This window comes from Mastigoproctus giganteus, chromosome 3 (genome assembly GCF_048544385.1).
Source record: "Mastigoproctus giganteus isolate SK-2022 chromosome 3, ASM4854438v1, whole genome shotgun sequence".
In the NCBI taxonomy this organism is placed as follows: domain Eukaryota; kingdom Metazoa; phylum Arthropoda; class Arachnida; order Uropygi; family Thelyphonidae; genus Mastigoproctus; species Mastigoproctus giganteus.
This window is the reverse complement of record NC_143577.1, coordinates 204129452-204148256: the sequence shown is the minus strand read 5'-3', so window position 1 is coordinate 204148256 and position 18805 is coordinate 204129452. Positions and strand designations below refer to the sequence as shown.

Sequence of the window (18805 nt, the reverse complement as noted above, 5' to 3'; positions counted from 1 at the left end):
AGGCTCGTACTGAAGCGAAATTTGGACAACAAGTACAATAAAGAATGCGCTTGCCATTTATTGCAAAAAAAAAATTAGTTACAAAATTTGTCACTGTATGGCATATAACTATCTTAGTTACACAAATACATTATGCAAATAATGTAAGTTATTTGTATAATCGTAAGTTATTGCCACAGCGCCACTGCTCAGCTGTACTGTACTGTATAAAAGCAAAGCAATCTCTTCAAATTCATACAGTAGATGTCTGCCTGCACTACAGCAGCAACGCCAACAACGTTGCAGGAAAAGGTGCTATTACTATCAGAACAGTAACAATGCAGCCACAGCTATCAGAGAATTCCAGCGTCAGAAGCGCATTAGATGTGGACCTATGACTGGTTGTGCTCTGCCAAATGATTGAGAAATTTGAAGCGACAGGGCATCTTGGCGTTCAACCAGGTAGAGGTCGAAAACGAGTGGACTCCTCTTGTGTCGAAGATGTGGCTATGGCTGCTGTGGATTTATCAAGTCAATCTCCATGTGTGGTAGCGCAAGTGTGCCAGCTGTTTCTCATGAAGTGGACATGCCGTATTCCACTGTAAGGCTAGTAATGTGTCAGGTGTTGTGGTACTATCCTTACAAGATGCATATGCTAAAGCATGGTGATGCAGATATTCTTTTCACATACGCACTTCAATTTGCGGCATGAATGACAGTGGATATTACTTGGCCATGAAACATTCTTTGGAGTGATAAAGCTCACTCCTGCTTAAATGGATTTCTGCTGCATTTGGGCAACAGAAAACCCTCAAGTTATCCAAGAGGTTCCATTGCATTCTCCAAAACTGACAGTGTGGTATGGATTTACGACCACATACATGATTGGGCCATATTTTTTTTGAATAGGTAACACCGACTGGATCCCGCACCTGTTCCGTCACTGGACAGTAATATTATGAAATGTTGGCAAATTTCGCAATACCAGAGCTGCAACAATGTGGGTGCCTTCAGGATACCATATTCGTGCAAGATGTTCAGGATACCATATTCGTGCACCACCCCACATCCACCATTGTGTTCAAAGGTTGCTAAGGCAACACTTTACAGATGAATGGGTCATCAGCCTTTGTTTCCAGACATCTTGGCAACCCCGATCACTGGACCTCACCCCATACGGCTTCTGGTTGTGGGATTTTTGAAGAACTAGGTGTAACAGGAAGGATGTCAAACTCTGGCAGATCTGAAGGACAGCATTAGATGTCATGTGCTGGCTATTCCAGTTGACATGTTATGTTCTACTGTAGAAAATGCTGTTCTTCCAATGGAACACATTGAACAATTGCAGCGCTGTCCAAGTGATTTGTATCACCACAGCGCCATATAGTGACAAATTTTGTAACTAATTTTTTTTTTCCCAATAAATGGCAGAGTGCATTCTTTATTGTACCTGTTGTCCAAATTTCTCTTCAGTATGAGCATTAGAACTCGCTCCAGAACCCTCTACATAGGACTACTTTAATTTTAACAACCCTGTATATTAACAAATAAATTCATATATTAATAACTATCATAAAAACTTCCTGCTAATGATCCCTAATATCAATGTGTAATTAAACATTACATGATCACTATACATATTTGTGCAATTTTATCAGAATACTATCGTGTCCTAAATTCATATACCCAAATATTATCAACCATCCAGTAACTAATAGAAACATACGAAGTTAATGCTATATTACACAAAAATAAGCTGTATAATGATATTAGTTAGGCCGAGAATTGAAAAGGTTATTATATAAAACAGAATAAAAGAATAAAATGAGATACTAAATAAGATAACATAAACATTAAATAAAATACTAATTATTGCCTGTGTGGGGATCGACACCTATCAATGTACAAAGTAAAATAATTATCAAAAATTGCTTTCTGTTTCTATGAACCCCCATACCAGTTTTACATGATCTTAAAATATAATGGGTAGTATCTAAATACAGTATATTAATAAAATGTGAGATAAATACAGTAAGACCTCCGTATCCACGGGGGATATTCCCCAAGACCTACCGTGGATGGCTGAAACCACAGATATAAAGCAAATACCTGTTGACCCCATTTATTTTCTTATACATACAATAAAGTTTAATTGATAAATTAAACACACAGTAAGACACTACCAACATTAAATATGGTAATAATATAATAAAGTACAGCAGACTCTCGATTTACCAGGATTGGATTAACCGGAACACTTCAAGATTCCAAATAAAAAAAAAATAATAATAAAAAAGAAATCAATCAGAAATCAAAATTCAAGTAATAACTAGAATAGGTATAAAGAGATATTTTGCAAGTTGTAAATAAGCGACAAGAACCGGCGCTGTAAGTCATCATTCGGAGATTAGTGCCTATTATCTTGCAACCGCTGCTGTCTTCACACCTACCACTCAAAACATAAAAAAGATGAAGGAAAAAAAAAAAAAGAGAGAGAGACCGAATGTTTACTTTGATTTTAGTGCGTCACATCGATTGTTGTGTTTTGTCGCACTAGAAAAGGACAAATTTTGTTTTGTTATTTATGTCAGGGATGTCAGAATTTTCTTTTTTTTTTTTATAGTAACTATTTTTTATTTATTTTTTATTATTATTATTATTATTTTTTTTGTTTAGAAATCACGAAAATGATGGGCAAATGCAAGAATTGTGCTTTCAAATTAAACAAAAACTTGAAATTATTCAAAAGTTTGAAAATGGTGCATCCTTTAAATCTCTAAAGAACCATTATAATGTTGGTGACGAAACCATACGCACCATTGTAAAAAAATAAAGGGAAGCATCGTATTGGAGACGCGAATAGTAAGTGTTAAGTTTTTTTGTTTTTTTTACCATGGTTAACTGCCGGTAACTGAATCAGCAGATAACGAATCAGCGGATATGGGGGCACGACTGTCTTAATGATAGGAAGGTATCAATTTTTGCTGCAAATCAGTATCCATTCTAGAACCAATGGTCCCTTTATACCGGTCTGCAGCAAAACTTTATATATAGTTTTGATGTTGATGGTATACAAGCTTAATGTCCAAGTTTACAGACGATACAAAGGTTGGCAGGGTTGTTAAGGACACTACTGATGCTATGCTGCTGCAACAGGATCTAGAAAGGTTGAGCAGATGGGCTGAGCGGTGGCAAATGAAGTTTAACATTGACAAATGTAAAGTGCTACATATGGGAAACAGTAACCCCAGAGCAACGTATCAACTCTGTGGTACTACACTGGCAGTGGCAGAGAATGAAAAGGACCTGGGGGTAATTGTGCAGGCAGATATGAAGTTCTCTGAGAAGTGCAGACGGGCTGCAAGAGTAGCTCATGGTGCCTTGTCAGTGATATACAGGAATTTTTCTAACAGGGATAAGGAGGTGATTATTCCCTTGTATAAGGCAATGGTCAGGCCACACCTTGAGTACTGTATACAGGTCTGGAGGCCTCATTTCAAGAGCTGCTGGAACGAGTACAGAGAAGGGCAACAAGATTAGTGAATGGAACAAAGGGTTGCTCTTATGAAGAAAGGCTTAAGTTTTGCAAATTACAGTGTCTGGAGACTAGGCACCGGCGACGTGATCTGAAAGAGGTGTATAAAACCTTGAATGGTTTGAGCATGCTCAATGCTGATGGGATTCTTCCTCTTGCTCAGAATAATCACTTGAGAGGGCATAAATTCAAATTGAGGAAAGATAGATGTGCGGAAATTTGCCTTTAGCCAGCGGGTAGTTGGTTGGTGGAACAGACTTCCATCCCTTGTTGTGGAAGTTGATAGCCTAAATAAATTTAAGGCTCAGTTGGACAGGTATTTCTAACGAACGGAGGGGTGAAATGGAAGTGTTTTTTTTTTTTTTTTTTTTATCTTTGGCCACTGCTGCATAAGCTTGCTTTCTTGCATCATATGCCTCTACTAATGCTAATGCCTCTAATGTTAATATTTATCTAACATCTTGTTAATATATTATTTAAATATTCCCCATTATATTTAGGATAATGTAAAACTAGGGTTCATAGAAACAGACAGTAGGTTTTGCTAATTATTTTACTTGCATATTATCACTAGCATTAAAATAAAAATAAATTTTTCTGTTTATACTCGGGGACGACCAAACGGTCAGAGGAGTTCACAAGATAGACAGATTACAAGAAACAGCACTAGTAGTGGCAAATGATGCAAGAAAGCAAGCTTGCACAGCATCAGCCAAAAAAAAAAAAAAAAAAGAAAAGAAAAACCCCTTCCCATTTCACCTATCCATTTTCTCCAAATGTTTGTCCAGTCTTCCTTAAATTTCTTCAAGCTATCATCTTACACAAGGACAGATGGAAGTTTGTTCCAGCAATCAACCACTCACTGTCTTTCCTCAATTTAAATTTATGCCTCCTCAAGTGCATAATCTGAGCAAGAAGAAGAATCTCATCAGCTTGCTCAAGGCCTTATACACCTCGACCACATCACCTTGTAGGTGCCTAGTCTCAAGACACTGCAATTTGCCGAACTTAAGCAACCTAAGCAACACTTTGGTGAGGAGAACAATCTCGTTGCCCTTCTCTGTACTCATTCCAGCAGCTCTACATCCTTCCTAAAATGAGGCCTCCAGATCTGTATGCAGGACTCAAGGTTTTGCCTGACCATTGCCTTATACAAGGATATAATCACCTTCTTATCCCTGCTAGCAAACATCCTGTATACCACTGACAAGACCCCCATTAGCCAGTCTGACAGCCTGCCTGCACTGCTCAGATAACTTCACATCTGACTGCACAATTCACACCAGGTCTTTTTCATTCTTCACTACCCTGAGTGTAGCACCACACAATTGGTACGTTACTTTGGGGACACATATGCAGTATTTTGCATTTGTCAATGTTAAACTTCAGTTGCCACTTCTCAGCCAATCTGTCCAACTTTTTTTGATCCTGTTGCAGTAGTATGCTGCCATTACTGTCATTAACAACCCTGCCAATCTTTGTATTGTCTGCAAACTTGGACATTAAACCTGATATACCTTCATCAATATCATTAATAAATACAGAAAACAACAATGGACCCGGCATCAAACCCTGGGTACTCCATGAAGAGCAGTGTCCATTGATTATCATTGCCTTCTCCCACTAAACCATCCCTTTATCCATAGCAGCAACTTACCCTTAATGCCATACTGTTCCAATTATATAGCAATCTTTCATGTGCAACAGCATCAAAATCTTTCCTGAAATTCAAGTATATATCAAAATTATTTTTTGCATCCAGTTCCTCTGTGACCAGGTCATAATATCCAATCAAATTGGTCAGACAAGACTTCCCCTTAACAAATCCATGCTGTGTCTGAATTATAACTGCTGTCTTGTCAGATGATCCTGCAATGATTCTTTAACTAGTGACTCCATTATCTTCTCCAGAACAGAAGTTAAACGAACAGGTGTGTAATTACTTGTGTCACCCTTTGATCCTACTTTGTGAACTGGGGATACATTTGCACATCTCCAGTCTGTGGGGACCTTCTCTGAATCCAAGGATGCTCTCATAATTATGGCTAGGGTTTGCTTACTTCCTTTGCTGCCTCCATTAATAAAAATGGATAGATCCCATCCACCCAAGGTGCCTTTCTTATGTTTAACTAAAACACTTTCTCCTCCACTTTGCTCTCAGTTATTACAGAAATATTTAGCTCCTGTTAGAGTGTGAAAAAAGGAGGGGTGAACATGATGTGATGAATCAAAGAATTATTATTATGAATCAACAGGGCTTACCTTTATTTTTTGATATAGGAAGCTTCTTTTCCAACTCTCCTTGTCCAACTCGCTAATACTTCATGGGGAAGGCGATGTCAATTTTGCAAAACATTGTCATAAAGTTAGATTTTGGAGGTCTAAACGGGCTAATAATTAAGGATCGATTTTACATTTTGGTCCTGTGGCTGGAATTTTGAGTTAAATTTAGGGGTCTAATAATTGGGTAAGGGGCGGGGGTGGGGGTAGGGGTTGGGGTTATTCTCTACATTCCTTAAGTTGGACTAGAACTTTTCGGGGCATCATGTTCACAGGAAGAGAGTTACTCACAATTAATCCGAAACTTTTTTTCTTTCCTTATGTTGTAGTATTTGTTCTTCACGCATGCGTATAAGTGACCAATCGTCGGACAATAGGAATGGCCTACGGATATTGATTGAAGTTTCATGTAGTTTCATCTCTAAGGTTTCTGCAATGAGTAGTTTGTAGTAGTTGTGTTGAATATTTATAATTTTTGTTTCCGTAAAGCCGAAAGTATGTCTTTCATTTATTGTTCAAAGAATGTAACTCTCTAACCAAACTCTCTAACCCGAATCAAAGAATGTAACTCTCTAACCAGTGTGGGTACAAGAGAGAAAGGAGAAACAGAAATCGTAAAATTGAGTTTGATGGGGAAACAAGGGAAGAAAAGGAACCCTGTTTAAGCATTCTGTTGTCTAGTAAGTAAAACTATTGAAGAACTCAGTAGTAAGAATAGATATATAACTAAGTAATTCTATAATAATCCTGTTCTTACTATGTTATAAACCAGTATCCTGTAGCTTCAAGACCCAATGGAAGAAATGTTAGATGATGTATCTACATATATATATATTCATATGCATAATGTGTTTTGAAACAGATGACCCAATGCATGTAATTTTTTTTATATATATATTTTGTATATATGTAATAAAGGATTTTAGTTAGTCTACAATGGAGTTATTAGTAAATCTGAACACACAAGCCTAGCCTGTAGGGCGAATATTGCTTAATGCAACATTCCTTAGGAGTCCATACAAAAAAAAATTAAGTACACAATCGATCCTGAGATCTTCTGTGGAATACTTGGGGTACACAAGCCAGATTGCAGAATGTGGGGATAAAGATATGGAGATAGAGTAGAAGTTTGTTTAAATAAACTATTACAAATTATAAAAATTAATATAATTTAAAAGAAAAATACCCCCCCCCAGTCCTTTCTGTGCGTGAGATAATTACAGGTCACATAAGTACTCACATGGAAGGTGCAAGTGTGATTTTGGCCAATGTCACTAACCTGTGTCATTCCTATGGATCTCCCCCCACCCCAAATTAACAGCTTCCCTGAACTCTTAAAGCCTCCTGAATGATATCAGCAAAAACCTCTTGTGTCTCCTCTTTTCAAACAGATTCCATCTTTAAAAAACAAAATTTATTCTATTAATTAGGGATGACTTGCTGAGAAAAATTTATCCCCATACATCTTGCAGAGTCTCTTGAGTCCAATTAATCCACAAACTGTATATTCATATATTCCCTCCTATCACGTTCGGGCAAAATTGAAGACACACGAACATTTCATCCCTTCTTGCAACATTTTATCAGCATGCCTTTCTATTTCCTGATTAAGTCTGTCATAATTTTGTTTAAGTTTTAAGTCATTATAATCCATAAGGATCACTGTATACTCTTTAGTATCCTTAAATGTTGCTAGATTATTATGGAAAAAGTTCTGTACTATGAAATAAAAATCATTACATACTGTAATACTGTATTTTACTGCACTTAGCAGTTGTGGAGGAGTAGAAGAGCTTGAAATTTTGATATGTTGTACAGTAATAGTAGAAACCTGACTAAAGCTTATTCATAATTTGAAAAGTTCTTAATTACTTCTGCTGGAGGTTCAGATGGTGCTCTACTGATATCTGACATACTTGGTAGGCTGATAGAAGGTGATAACATGGAAAATTCTGGCATCCTTGCACTCTCTAAGATGTGAATCTTGAAAAGGGCACAGGATATATGAATTGATTTTAATTACCATTTATTCATAACACACTGGTGTGCAAAACTTAAGGACCAACACTATTTCTAAAGGTTACAACCACAAAATCAAACAAAACAGCCTGTGGCAATTTGCATAACTGTGGCCGTTCAGTAGAAAGCTAGTGCACATGCAAAAATTTGAATTGTGATGAGAGGGCTCACATAAACAGATAAAAGCAGCAGTTAAGTGCAAATTTCCGAATGGTGAGCACGATTGTTACAGACATTTGATTGGTTTCATACAGTGCTACAGACAACAAAATGGCCAATAGACAACATCTGGATGACTTTACCCAGGGTCAAATAATTGGGAAGCTCAAGGAAGGTTGAAGTGCAAGGAGCGTGGCTTCAGAGTTCGGTATCGCCCATAGCATCGTCTCACGTGCGTGGTCGACCTTCAGAACGACAGGCACGCTGTTCGAAGGACCAGTCGTGGTCATCCACGAAAAACAATGCCCAATGATGACCCCAGGCCAAGAGGGACTGATTGTTGTTGTTATTTGGTTTTTAGGAGCATTAGCAACTAAGGCCATATTGCTCCGGGATATGCGGTGGTCATTCCCTGAATGACCTTTCCGCATCCTCCGTATTTGGTGGTGACGGGCTCGAACCCCGGTCTAATCAAGAAGCGTGTGCTACGCACTGCTGCTCCTTCCCACCTGGCTACGGAGGCGCCAAGAGGGACTGATACCAGACAGCGGGATCCATTGCAAACCAGCTGCACAGGACATCGAGGTTTACTAAATGTGACTCCACAAAGGTGGACTGTTTGCCCGATGGCCAGTACGCTGTGTCCCTTTAACACCTGCCCATCGGAGATACCATTTACAGTGGTACATCGAACAAAAGGACCGGATGTTGTTTTGTTTTGGTTTTTAGGAGCATTAGCAACTAAGGCCATATTGCTCAGGGAAATGCGGTGGTCATTCCTTGACCTTTCCGCATCCTCTGTATTTGGTGGTGACGGGCTCGAACCCCGGTCTAATCAAGAAGCGTGTCCTACGCACTGCTGCTCCTTCCCACCTGGCTACGGAGGCGCCCAAAAAAAAGGACCGGACAGCAGCGCAATGGGGTAAGGTACTCTTTACTGTTGAGAGTAGATTCAGTCTCAGCAGCGATTCTGGATGTCACTAATCTGGCAAGAGGTTGGCACACGGTATCACCCCGCAAACAGCACTGTTATTTTATTTATTTATTTTTTTAGGAGCATTAGCAACTAAGGCCATATTGCTCCAGGGATATGCGGTGGTCATTTCCTGACCTTTCCGCATCCTCTGTATTTGGTGGTCAAGGGCTCGAACCCCAGTCTAATCAAGAGCATGCGCTACGCACTGCTGCTCCTGCCCACCTGGCTACGGAGGCACCACAAACATCACTGAAAGGGATTGACATGGAGGTCAAGGTGTTCTTGTCTGGGCAGGCATTATCTTGGATGGACGTACACAACTCCAGATACTGGAAGGCGGTACTGTAACCGGTGCACTCTACTGTACTGAGGTAATCCTCCCCCACGTGCATCTGTTCTGAGGAGCCATTGGCCCCGAGTTCGTGTTTATGGTTGATAATGCCACACCCCATCACACAGCAGCTGTTGATATGCTTTTGGAAAGTGAGAATATTGTTCATATGGATTGGCCTGCCCATTTCCCCCGATCTAAATCCCATCGAACACATATGGGATGCTCTGGGGAGACGCCTAGCGGCACGTCCACACCCACCAGAAAATGTTCACCGGCTGAAGATGGCACTGATAGAGGAATGGACAATGTTACTGCAAGAATTTATCAACAACATTGTTCTAAGTATGGACAGGCGGTGCAAAGCCTGCATCAACATTAGGTGTGGCCATATCTCCTATTGAGGACCACCGCTTCCCTTTGTTCCATCTTTGGCAGTGATGCATCTGTATCATGGCAGCCAGTGCTATGTTGCCATTTTTGAATAAAGTCCCTCTGTACCATTTTGTTTCCATTGTTGTGTTGGACTTGTTTCCTTCATCACTTCTGTACCTCATGATGTTCCTTTGGTATGCTTTTCCCATATCCAGGCCACTCCTATGAGAAACTACAGGTGAAAACCTGACTGGTCCTTAAGTTTGCACACCAGTGTAGCAGAACTATAAACATGACTTAGCACAGCCTCCCAATAGCAAGTTACTTCCATGGTAAGATAGAGAACAAAAATGCTTCATAGAGTAGTTCAGTTTCTTTATCTGATTCTGTAAATTAAAAAAGAAATGAAGCACTTTTAACCTATGTGAGATATAAATATTTGCTTATTTTCAGTTGGAAATTATATACAGATGGAAATCAGAGGTTTCATGGTATGCTGCTGCCACTTCATCAGTGATTGCTGTCATTGTTTCCATTATAAAGAACAGAATGACCAATGGTCTGACATATGGATACCACATGTGTCAAACCTTGTGCCATTCTGTTCTTTAACAGTGAAGTAGCAATGATAGTACCAATCACTGCCTCAAGTCTGATAGTATTTACCATCAGACCGAAGTAGTAACATCACTGGGTCCCATACGAATAAAAAGCCTAGTTCAGTGGATGGTGTCTATTTTAAAAATAGTCCATTAAATTGATGTCTGTTGAGTTGAAGGGTTACTATGTTTAAAAAAGCTTACTTTTTATTAATATGCCAAGAAAAAAAAAAATTATGTTCCTACTAATGCTTCAACTTTACTTACCACTTCATAGACTGCTTGTAAAGCATCAATGTCAACCACTGATGTATCAAAATTATACACAGCTGTGAAAAAAAACAAAAACAACTAATAGTTTTTGATAAATATTTGTTAACACAATAGTAAAGGCAGCAGGATTATATTTAAAAGTAGGCATTAATTTGAAAATTCTACACATCACTGCATTTAACTTCTATCTTTTAAGAAGCTTTATCTTTTCCATAATGGTGACTGAAAGTTGACAGCCAAGGCTTGGGCTTATGCTCACATAACAAACGACACTGTAATCCACAGTGTCAACTAAGTTCTAATACAATTTTAAGCAAAATAACATCACCAGAATGTAAATCCACCATTTGTTTATATCTATTGTAATTACTGGTGTCTCTCATCAGAAGATGGGTTACCTTGATATTAATCTGGATGTATGCTGATCTGCAAATAATATATCAAATCTAAGTGAGCAGCCAAGGCAATGCTTCAACTTTACTTACCACTTCATATACTGCTTGCAAAGCTCAACATCCACAAACTGACAAAACTCCCAGTTTTGGAACTGGGAGTTTTGTCAGTTTCTGGAAGAAAAACTCTCAGTTAAACACATAGCAAAAGTTATGTATCTTCAACACTTAATGCTGGGTTATAATGTTTGCACTAATGTGAGCACAAGCCCAAGTCTTCATGGCTGACATCACTGGGGGGGGGGACCAAAGTATCCTCAAAGATGGAAATTCAACATAGAAATGCGCACAATTTTCAAATGATTTCAGTGCCTATACTGAAATATAATTCTGCAATCTTTACTGTTGTGCTGTGTAAGGCAACTGTGGTCCAATAACAAGGTTAGATACACATAACCTCTGTTGTGTGTAACCATCCATTCAGAACAGAAAAAATTCCAAAATCTGCTTAGCTGCTCACTTAGCTTTGATATGTTATTCACAGATTGGCATACATTCCCTAATCGAGGCCATCCATCATCTAATAGGAAACCAGTAGTTTTGTGACAAAAGTGCCAGAGTTTTAAAACTATAGCAGATTCACCTTTCAGTGACATAATTTGCTTAAAAGAAATTTAGATCAACCTGTGGATGAAGTCTTTAATGTGGGCATAAGCCCAAACCTCGATGGTCAACTTTTAGCTATTTCACTGGAGGGACAAAGGATCCTCAAAGATGAGAAAATGAATACAGAGATGTATACTATTTTCACAAAAAATAAATATGCATATATATATATATATAATTAAAATTATCATAAAATACAATTATGCTGATTACTAGCATTCTGTAAACTGAAAATCAATAATGGCAATATTAAATAAAATGAGTAACCAGATTTAATAGTAGATACAAATGTTACTGGGTAAAATATGAATATTTAACTCAGGGACTTCTATAATTTTGGGACATATAAAAATAATTCCTAAGTAACTTTATTTAGTTAGTTACTCACAAGACTAGGAGTCTAGATAGAGATCAACATTCAGAACCAGTGCAAGGCTCTGAATGTTGAACCTGTACCAACTGGTACAGGTTCAATTTTTCATAGGGCCTTCTGCACTCAAATTCATTTTATATAGTGTAATTTTAAAGAAATGTGAATGAAGGAGAGATGTTCTAGAGCACAGAAGCAGAAACAATAGATAAGAAGGAAGAAAGTTATATCACATGTTTTAGAGAGAGAGAGATTTTTTTTTTTGTATGATGGAGTTGAGATTTATACAGAGTTAACAACTACCCAGAAGAAAGTGGCCTAAACAATACTGGAAGCAAAAAGAATATTTTCTGTTTTCTTATCTTATCCACTTTTTATATATATTTTCCTTTGTATTTTTAAAACAAAATGCACAAGGCATAATCCTTATGGGTTTTGATAATTAACTATATAGTATCGGTGTAAATACACCATAGTTAACCCATAAACTTAAACTACATATGTAGCGTAGAAGGCATCGTTTTAATTGTATCTCATATTGTAGTTGGAAGGCAACCACAATATGAGATACAATTAAAACGATGCCTTCTACGCTACATATGTAGTTTAAGTTTATGGGTTAACTATGGTGTATTTACACCGATACTATATATTTTCCTTTATATTATTATTTGATTTATTTATTATTATTATTTTATTCTTCTGTTTTTATTGTTTATTACTATTCATTTTTAATTTTTTTTGGCTGGTGCAGCAAAAGCCTGTGGCTTCCCTGCAGTATATGGCTAATACTAATTTTTTTTTTTTTTTTTTTTTTTTTTTTACAAGACTGGTTAGAAGTTAAGATTGATTTTCATATATGTTGTGTTCCACATTTCTCTATATGTAAAGAAATATGTATCCAAAATGGTGTAATTGAAGCAGCGTGTAAAAGAAGCAGATTATTTTTGTGGGATGGTGGGGGAGGAAAAATCAGGATTAGTTTTTATAAAGAAGAGAAGTTAAAAAAAAATTCACCTCAACTGGAAAATTATTCAAGGCCAGCAGTTAAGAACTTGTGGATTATCAAGTAGTCATAGTTGTTCAATGAAAGCAAATTTCAAACAGTAAAGAGGAATACTGCATATTATCATCAGTAAAACAATGAACAGGCTTTCAAATGAAAGATAACCGAAGTTTTAAAAACTATGCAAAACAACAGAACCTTGAGGTACTTCAGAGTTGAGAAGTTGGAAGATAGACAGTCTTCTATTATCACATTTAGTGAGTGGATATTGAAAAGAAACTAGCTCAACAATTGCAAAAAGCAGAATACAATACACAATAAGAGAGAGAGAGAGAGAGAGAGAGAGAGAGAGAGAGAGAGAGAGAAGCTTACTCAGAAGGCCCTTAAGTCAAACTGTACAAATGGCTTTGAAATCTCTATTGCATCAGCTTTAGATTCTCCAAACTTTTTCTTGAAGTTGTCCAAAGATGAGTGACATAAGACATCCCTTATGGAATGATACTGATGGAATTCATCAGTATATCTTGAAATATGGAAGATAATTTGAATGGCAGAGATGTATCACCCTTCTTAAGAATTGGATGGATGTGAACAGCTTCCAAGTTCATTGGTACATAACACCAATGAAAAATAAAGTTCAAACAGGTGATAAAGCAACAATTAACTATGGAACAGCAGGTTTTTTTTTTTTTTTTTGGTAGTTGGCGCATAGGCTTCTGTGGCCATAATGCACCTCCCAAGGTTTTTGCAGTACTTTGATCCAAGCCCGAGGCGGGAATCAAACCCGCAACCTTTGGGTTGCTAGGTAGGCACTTTGCCCACCCGGCTAGTGGAACAGCAGTGCTTTTTTGGATGGTACGCAACAGTACAGCGTACCGGCACCTTTATTAACAGTGACATGTGATATTTGGATGCAGTGCACTTCGAAATTTGTAATATTCCATAATTTTTTTTCACGTTTAGCTACTATTCAAATAAGCTTAAAATTACTTAACTAAATTTGCATTTTTTACTGTGTATTTTTAAGATATTTTCTACATAAAACTGTCTAACCATTTTTATAATTCTAAATTACTCAGTCGGGTCTCTGTTTAACAAAGTCCTTTTATAGCGAATTATTTTGAATTCCCCTTGGAAGTTACATTTAAAATAGTTTCCATTGAGTGAAGAAAATTTTCATATAGTGAACGGATTAAGAGAGAATTAACTCTGTATGCACTGTTCGCATTTCTGGCCTTCAGGCAATTAGTGCTGCTGCGCGAATTAAGAGAGCTAACACATTCTACAACTTAGTGTTACTTGATAAAACTTATCCGACCACCTGTCCCACATATGGAGGAGTTGCATTAGTCAAGAGTGAACAGATCAAGGTGTATTCCCAATTGGCTCTGGCTCACCTTCTATTGTAGTGGTGCCCAATCTTTTCCCATACAGGGGCCATATTCAAAAAAATTCGCTTAGATTTCTTTAGTGTGTTATATTTTCTCTATTTTGTTGCATGTAAAAGTAAAATTGAAATATTCAAAAATTTTATTAAGTACAATACACAATTACATTTACTGAACATTACATTTAATGAGAAAATTTTTTTGATAATTAACAAAATTTAAAATGCTGTCTTAGTTCACCTTCCTTGCGGGCTGTAGGTTGGACACCTTTTTGTGAATCAACCGTAGACCCTCCGTTCGAGAATTAGAAAAGTGATTTTCTTTTACTCCAACAAATAACCATCTGTTGTTTCGCGGAAGTACGTTATCCACATTTTTCTGTAAAATTTCCCTATTTCTGTTTACATGGTCATAGTACCTGAATATCCGAATGACACCGACATTTTAGACAGCTTCAAAAAAAAGAAAAGAAAAAATTCAAATTTAAGAACTAGTGACAACACCGATGAGGAGAGAAGGAAAACAAGGACAGCGATGGTATTAAACCTTCTAAACATGAATTGTTGGCATTTGGTGAAAGTGAAGTTAGAAAATTGTCAATTAGGTTACAGTTAAATGAAAGAGAGGGTTACAGTTAAATGAAAGAGAGGCAATTCGTGGATACCCAAATGATAAGGTTTCAGAAGAATTGAAGCATTTGATGAACCCTCTGAGTACGATACCAATTTCATCAAGTGAATGTGACGAGGATTTTCACAAATGAATCTGATTGCCAGCCCAACCAGCGCTTCGTTGATGACAAAAACAATTTCTTCACTACGGTTTCTTAAAATTGTAGGCCCGCTGCTGACCCGCTTCAATCCAGCAAAATATGTCGATTCATGGCTGCTTCGGAAAAGTCATTCAGCAACTGACACACAAAGAGGAAGAAAAGAAGTCGGCATAGGACAGGGGTCAGCAACCTGCGGTTAGCGAGCCGCATGCAGCTCTTTTAACATGTAACTGCGGCTCTTTAACTTTACGGCTCACATGAAGCACAGTTTGAAATGGAGTTAGAGGACTGAAAAATCAAGGACATGTGGAGTGAAAGACTAAAATGCCTTAAAACTGAAATTGGGGGTTTGGAGAGGCAAAAGGATGCCCATGCAATTCTACACAAATGGGCGGCAATAGATGAGTTTAAAATGCAGACCAAATTGTGTTCGATGCGTGATGCAGACCAAATTGTGTTCGATCGATAGCTTACTGGACCCATATATAAATTTGAAAATATTTGCGTTTGGATTTCTCTCAATTTTTGGTTCGACGTATTTCTGCAAGCAAATATTTTTGAAGATGAACTATATTAAGAATAAATCAAGAAACCGTCATCTGAACAATGCGAGCATGTTTAACGCTCAGCATGTTTAATTACATACTTGCATGATGTTGGAAGACACTTGCTTAAGAAGTTCATCAGCAAAAGTCACATTAATTTGTACCTAATTGGATGTTTGTTACTTTTTTTTCAGTATTAATAAATAATATTTCAAAAAATATATATATTTTTTAATAAACACCTTCCTACTCTATTCCATTTCTTAAAAAAACTCTCCCCCCCAGCTTGAGCTGAGGTGCGGCTCTTCGGATTCTCTCTCTCTCTCTCTCTCTCTCTCTCTCTCTCTCTCTCTTAATTAGATCAAAAATGGCCCTGGCATAGGGTGTTGGATGAGAACTTAATAAAAATTTGGAATATTCTACAAAAACTTTATTTTTTACTTATTTTTTTACTTATGTTATTATTTTTTACTTATTTTACTCACATTTTACATTTTTTTTTATATACTTGAATAATAAATTTATGCTTAATAAACTGTGTGTTAATACACTTAATTTGTTGTTCTTATTCTGAAAATATTACTACTAAAGTAACAATAACAGGAGAAAAAAAAATTTCAGGGTACTTTTCATATCCTTTTAATTTTCAATTTTTTCTGATAGCAAAGAATGAGTACCAGCACCTGTTTTTTTTTTTACAAAAAAAGCACTGTGTAACAGTAATAGTATTTGCAATATAATGCAAGGAAGCTACAGGCTTTTGCTGCACTAGCAAAAAAAAAAAAAAAAAGTAGATAAGAAAATGCAAATTATACGCTTCCCCCTCCAGTTGACTTTGAATTTATTCAAACTGTCAGCTTCAACTACCTGCAAATACATGTCTTAACAACAGGTGGAGAAATGTCATCAGAACATGGAAGATTTGCTAGTATCCATAGAATAATAAAAAAGCAAAAGTAATCCTCATAAATTCAGTAAAACAAATAAACTGAAATAGTTTAAAATTGTTCTAACTAAAAAAGAGTAGCTAACAGGTATATGCGGTAAGCTCCAATGATACAATACAGGTAATCCTCGTATAACATGGTAAGGTTCCTATAAAAGTTAGGTTCCTATAAAATCTCATATAGTGCAAAACCACGTTATAAGAGACTAAGAACCAGTACAAAAAGGGAGATTACGTTCCAAAAGCTAACAAAAATGCACCTTTTTTTTTTTTATAACCATTGGAAACTTAATTTTTTATTAAAAATAGTAATAACTAAACAAACTGTGATACATATACAGTATATCATATAATGCATGTTCATTTAATTTTTTTCCTGTTCATCACTGCTAAGCACAATCAGACAAGAACGTTTTCTCTGTTTCAAAATATCTTCACTTTCTGAACTTTCTTCTGCATCATGTAGATTTTGTGTATCCTCTGCTCTCTTTAAAAAATCAGAAATCTGGGTTTGTTTGCTTTTGCTTGATAGATCTTTGTAATTTTATCATATGGAACAGCATTTTTGAAGCTCCCTTTTGAACTTTGTGCTCCTTTCAGTCAAAGGATCTGCATTCAAAAAATAAGATTCTAATTGCTTGACTAAGTTTATGCCTCCCTGTATGCTTTTTGGTGCAAAATTTGGAGCTACACAATTTTCATCTGTAGTATATATATATATATACACCAATAAAAATTTATAAACTATCAAATAAAAACCAAAATAACCTTACAAAAACCTTAAAAAGTCACAAACTGCATGTTTCGAAGTCACAATTTTTTTTGGTCTCAAACAAGCACTAGCTCAATACAGCACAAAACCTAAACCAAGGATTTCCCATCAAAATACAGGGATTTCCCAGTATTTTTTTTTTTTTTTTTTTTTTTTGCATAATGACTAGTGAGTCAACAGCAAGGATTCACAAAAAAGAATGGAAATGTTGAAAAATTACATCCAACATAATAGCAGGGTTTCCCAAAAGCTCAAAAATACCATGTTATGCAAAGTTTTCAGTAATTCTCTAACAATGTTAGAGGGAAATCGTGTTATATACCATGTTGTGCGAGGATTGCCACAATTTATCTATCGTATTAGAACAAAACAGTGATGTAGAAGTACTGTGTCATATGGGGGGGGTTGCCTTTATAACTTTACTTTAATTATAGGAATAAGACATTTGCCAGTAAATGCAAATGTCTTATTCCTATAATTAAAGTTAAGTACTATGATTTTAATCATATATTTAACAATCTCATATGCAGAGACACTTCGTACCAACTTTCCTCACTATTGCACTATTCTAGATAAAAAGCACTACTCCAATGGAGAAGCATATTGCTATTTATTGACGTAAATTTACTTAAATTTTTTTCATCATATATTTAATTAAAATTTCTGAAGCTTTGATTTTTACTTACCATTTTCCACATCAGCTATTTCTAGTCTTAAACTTGAGATCAAAATTCCAATGTTTTGAGAACGCTTTTGGTCTAGAAGTTTAGCTACCTGCACATAGACAAACACAAAAAAATAAGTATACTGCATATTGTACAAAGCATACTGTACACAATTTTTTTTAAATTAACTACTGAAGTTATAAACATGGAATTTTATATTTGCAATTCTGACAGTACATTTTTTGAATAATGAATGAAAAACATTACACATTTTAGCCTAAAAGTTGTGTTTTTAAAATTTCATTAAAAAAAAAAAAAAAAAAGCTATAGTTATGAATACAATACACAGAATGTCATAAACCCATGCAGCTACTTAAGTTATACTTTTTTCCACGACTACTAAGCCATTTGTAGACAAGTACATAAAATTTCTATAAAATTCAGGAATTATATGAATCTTCACAAATACTGTTAGTTAGGAGATGTGTTTACCTGCACGGACTAATAAATGAAAATAAAGCAAAATCCTGTTACAATAAATAAAGCTTTAATTTTCATTCAAAATTTATTAAAAATTAGATACTTGACTCCTTGTTATTTATGCAAATTTAAGTAGTTTACAGACTCCTTGTTATTTATGCAAATTTAAGTAGTTTACAGAGGTCCTGAAGTAGAAATCAGACAAAAAAACTTAACTATTTCCTAGCAAAAGCACTATATAATTTTGCATTCTTGTCTTTGCTGGATCCAAATTATA

The 18805-nt window shown here is 36.2% G+C and overlaps 1 protein-coding gene across 2 annotated transcripts in view; it reads right to left on the bottom strand.

Moving 5' to 3' along the window:
- LOC150088616 (uncharacterized) overlaps nt 1-18805 on the bottom strand; it is a 345392-nt gene that overhangs the window by 155731 nt on the left and 170856 nt on the right. For both annotated transcript variants that reach the window (XM_090369593.1, XM_090369592.1), the window contains exons 9-10: nt 18070-18157; nt 10521-10582 (exon numbers count right to left, since the gene is read on the bottom strand). In XM_090369593.1, coding sequence (XP_090225719.1) covers nt 10521-10582; nt 18070-18157 — 150 coding nt within the window. The remainder of the gene's footprint in view (nt 1-10520; nt 10583-18069; nt 18158-18805) is intronic.